This window comes from Gavialis gangeticus, unplaced genomic scaffold, assembly GCF_001723915.1.
Source record: "Gavialis gangeticus isolate Ggan-Ray unplaced genomic scaffold, GavGan_comp1, whole genome shotgun sequence".
NCBI classification, from domain to species: Eukaryota; Metazoa; Chordata; order Crocodylia; family Gavialidae; genus Gavialis; species Gavialis gangeticus.
Genome location: NW_017729032.1, coordinates 49,327,269 through 49,329,389, shown reverse-complemented (window position 1 = coordinate 49,329,389; position 2,121 = coordinate 49,327,269). Strand labels below are relative to the sequence as shown.

General features: G+C 47.5%; 1 protein-coding gene across 1 annotated transcript in view; it reads right to left on the bottom strand.

The window, feature by feature from the left end:
* Window positions 1-2,121, bottom strand: part of LOC109302857 (WD repeat-containing protein 64-like) — a 125,282-nt gene that overhangs the window by 94,545 nt on the left and 28,616 nt on the right. The window contains exon 2 of the mRNA XM_019524755.1: window positions 1,585-1,855. Within this exon, the coding sequence (XP_019380300.1) occupies window positions 1,585-1,855 (271 nt within the window). The remainder of the gene's footprint in view (window positions 1-1,584; window positions 1,856-2,121) is intronic.

Sequence of the window (2,121 nt, the reverse complement as noted above, 5' to 3'; positions counted from 1 at the left end):
GGGCCTCCGCCCAAAATAATTGCTTGCCCCATGTTCTAAGACCACAGGGGGAGGTAGGTAAGGGAAGGATCCACTTAGTTCCCCACTTTGAGGGTTTGGGGGTCTCCTGTACCAATTTCTATGGCCAAGTAAAAGCTCACCACCACTAACCTGAAGCACAGAGAACACCACCAATGAGACACAGGTACTGTACTTTCACCTCTGTCCAAGTACATAAAGCTACAACCTTTATCCCTACAGCTGCGCTAGTACTTCACCTTGATGTTGAAACTTGCACCTTCCAAGCACTGCATCAGATAGTAAGGCATGAATTTTGTTCTTGAATACAGACACACCTGCCCTCCCTTTCATACGCACAAGTTCCCCCGGTTCCCATGGATGTAATGCTTAATAAGCACCCCAGAGGGTGGCCGATTAGAAGAAGCACAGTACTTTTGTTTCAGAGCGTTCATGCTAGTGGGAACGTCTTGTTTACATTGGGCATGCTCAAAGCCTTAATACAAACGTAAGTGTTAGTATTCACCTGACAACAGTGTATGTTGCTACACATACACTCCCCATACTCATATTACCTACCCTTGTCACAAGAGGATTTTAGCCTCAAACTGGCACCTGAACTTTCTCTGGCTAACAGATCTGTGTAATTACCGCTTGATATTTAACTTGCATATCATATTTACAATTAGAGGCATTTTAATACTTCCTACCCTCCTGCTTTATCTTCATTTCAGCCAAATCCTGGACTCTTTACTCAACCCAATTTCTAACAATGGACAGTCCACCCAGATTGCCATCCTCCCATGAACTGGGGTAAGAAGAATGTGGCATTCTCCCAACCCTGTGCTCAACCAGAGGAATCATTCTTGTGATGCTGCTCTTGTATAACCTGCAGCCTTGTAACCCCTAGGGCCCAAGCATACACATTGGAAATTGGCCATCTGAGCAGCAATCCTCACTTTGGGCAACTCGTACCTCTCAGGTTTAAGGGTCTGGTTCTCCCCTTGTCTGCCCTTCGTTTGGGTTCTGGATCAGGTCTGCCTGCTGCAGAGATAACAAGTGGGGCCTCCATGACTCAGATACTTGGAAGAGAACAATCCATCGGAGAATGCATACATTCCTCCCACCACACAGATGTACCACAGAACTCAGCACATCAAAAGGAAAGCATTTTCCTAAACATTTCTCTATATTAGGCATGTCTACACGTTGGCCCACAGTGAAGTTGTTATTGTGCTGTGCTTTAGGACTTCCACAAGGAAGTAACAGCCCATACTGTGCCATATGTGGGGCGCGCAGTTATTTTTAGCAGTTACTTCACCATAGCAGCACACTATAACTGAGGAGTACACCGCTCTGGCAAAGTAGCTGCTGGTTACATGTAGGCACCTGTGGATGCTACGTTGCTGGAGTGTGTCACTACGGTGATGTAGCCGCAGTGTAGACGTGCCCATTGTATAGTAAGGTCTTGAGGGAGTTAAGCTAGCACTGACAAGGAGGGTGCCAGCTGTTCAGCTCCTCAGCTTTGGCAAACCTAGTTTCCAACAGAGACACACAGGAGTGGGCCTGGGACAATGCTCACAGTACCTTCCCTTTCCACAGGCTCCTGGCAGGGTCAAAGTGATGCTGAACACTTTCACTCTCTGAAATGTTCTCCATGAGTCCAACTGAGTGACTTCTCTGCTGCCCTTTCAGCAGCTCCTTCGCCAGCCATTCTGGGAGCTGAGAGCTTTCTTCTGAGAAGCTGCCCAAGGAAACTGGAGATGTGCCTTGCAACCTGCGGCCTCCTACAGAAGTTTGAGCACGTTGAAATGAAGGCTCTGCCACAGTTTTTGACTCTCTTAGCTCATCAAGGATACTGTTGGGACACAAAACAGTGAGCCACAATTGGGGAAGACCAGCACACTCCAAACACTCAGAATCAAAATGGTGGTTTTCATCTGTTGATCTCAAGCCACTTCAGACAGTGAGAGGAAAATGGCAAAAAAAGACTTTTATACATGAAGCTGGTGATAGGGAAAGACAGGCTGCCCAGTTCCTAGACCAGAGGCGGGCCAAATACAGCCCATGGGCTGGATCCGGTCCACCAAGCCATTCTATCCAGCCCATGGGGCACTTAATAAG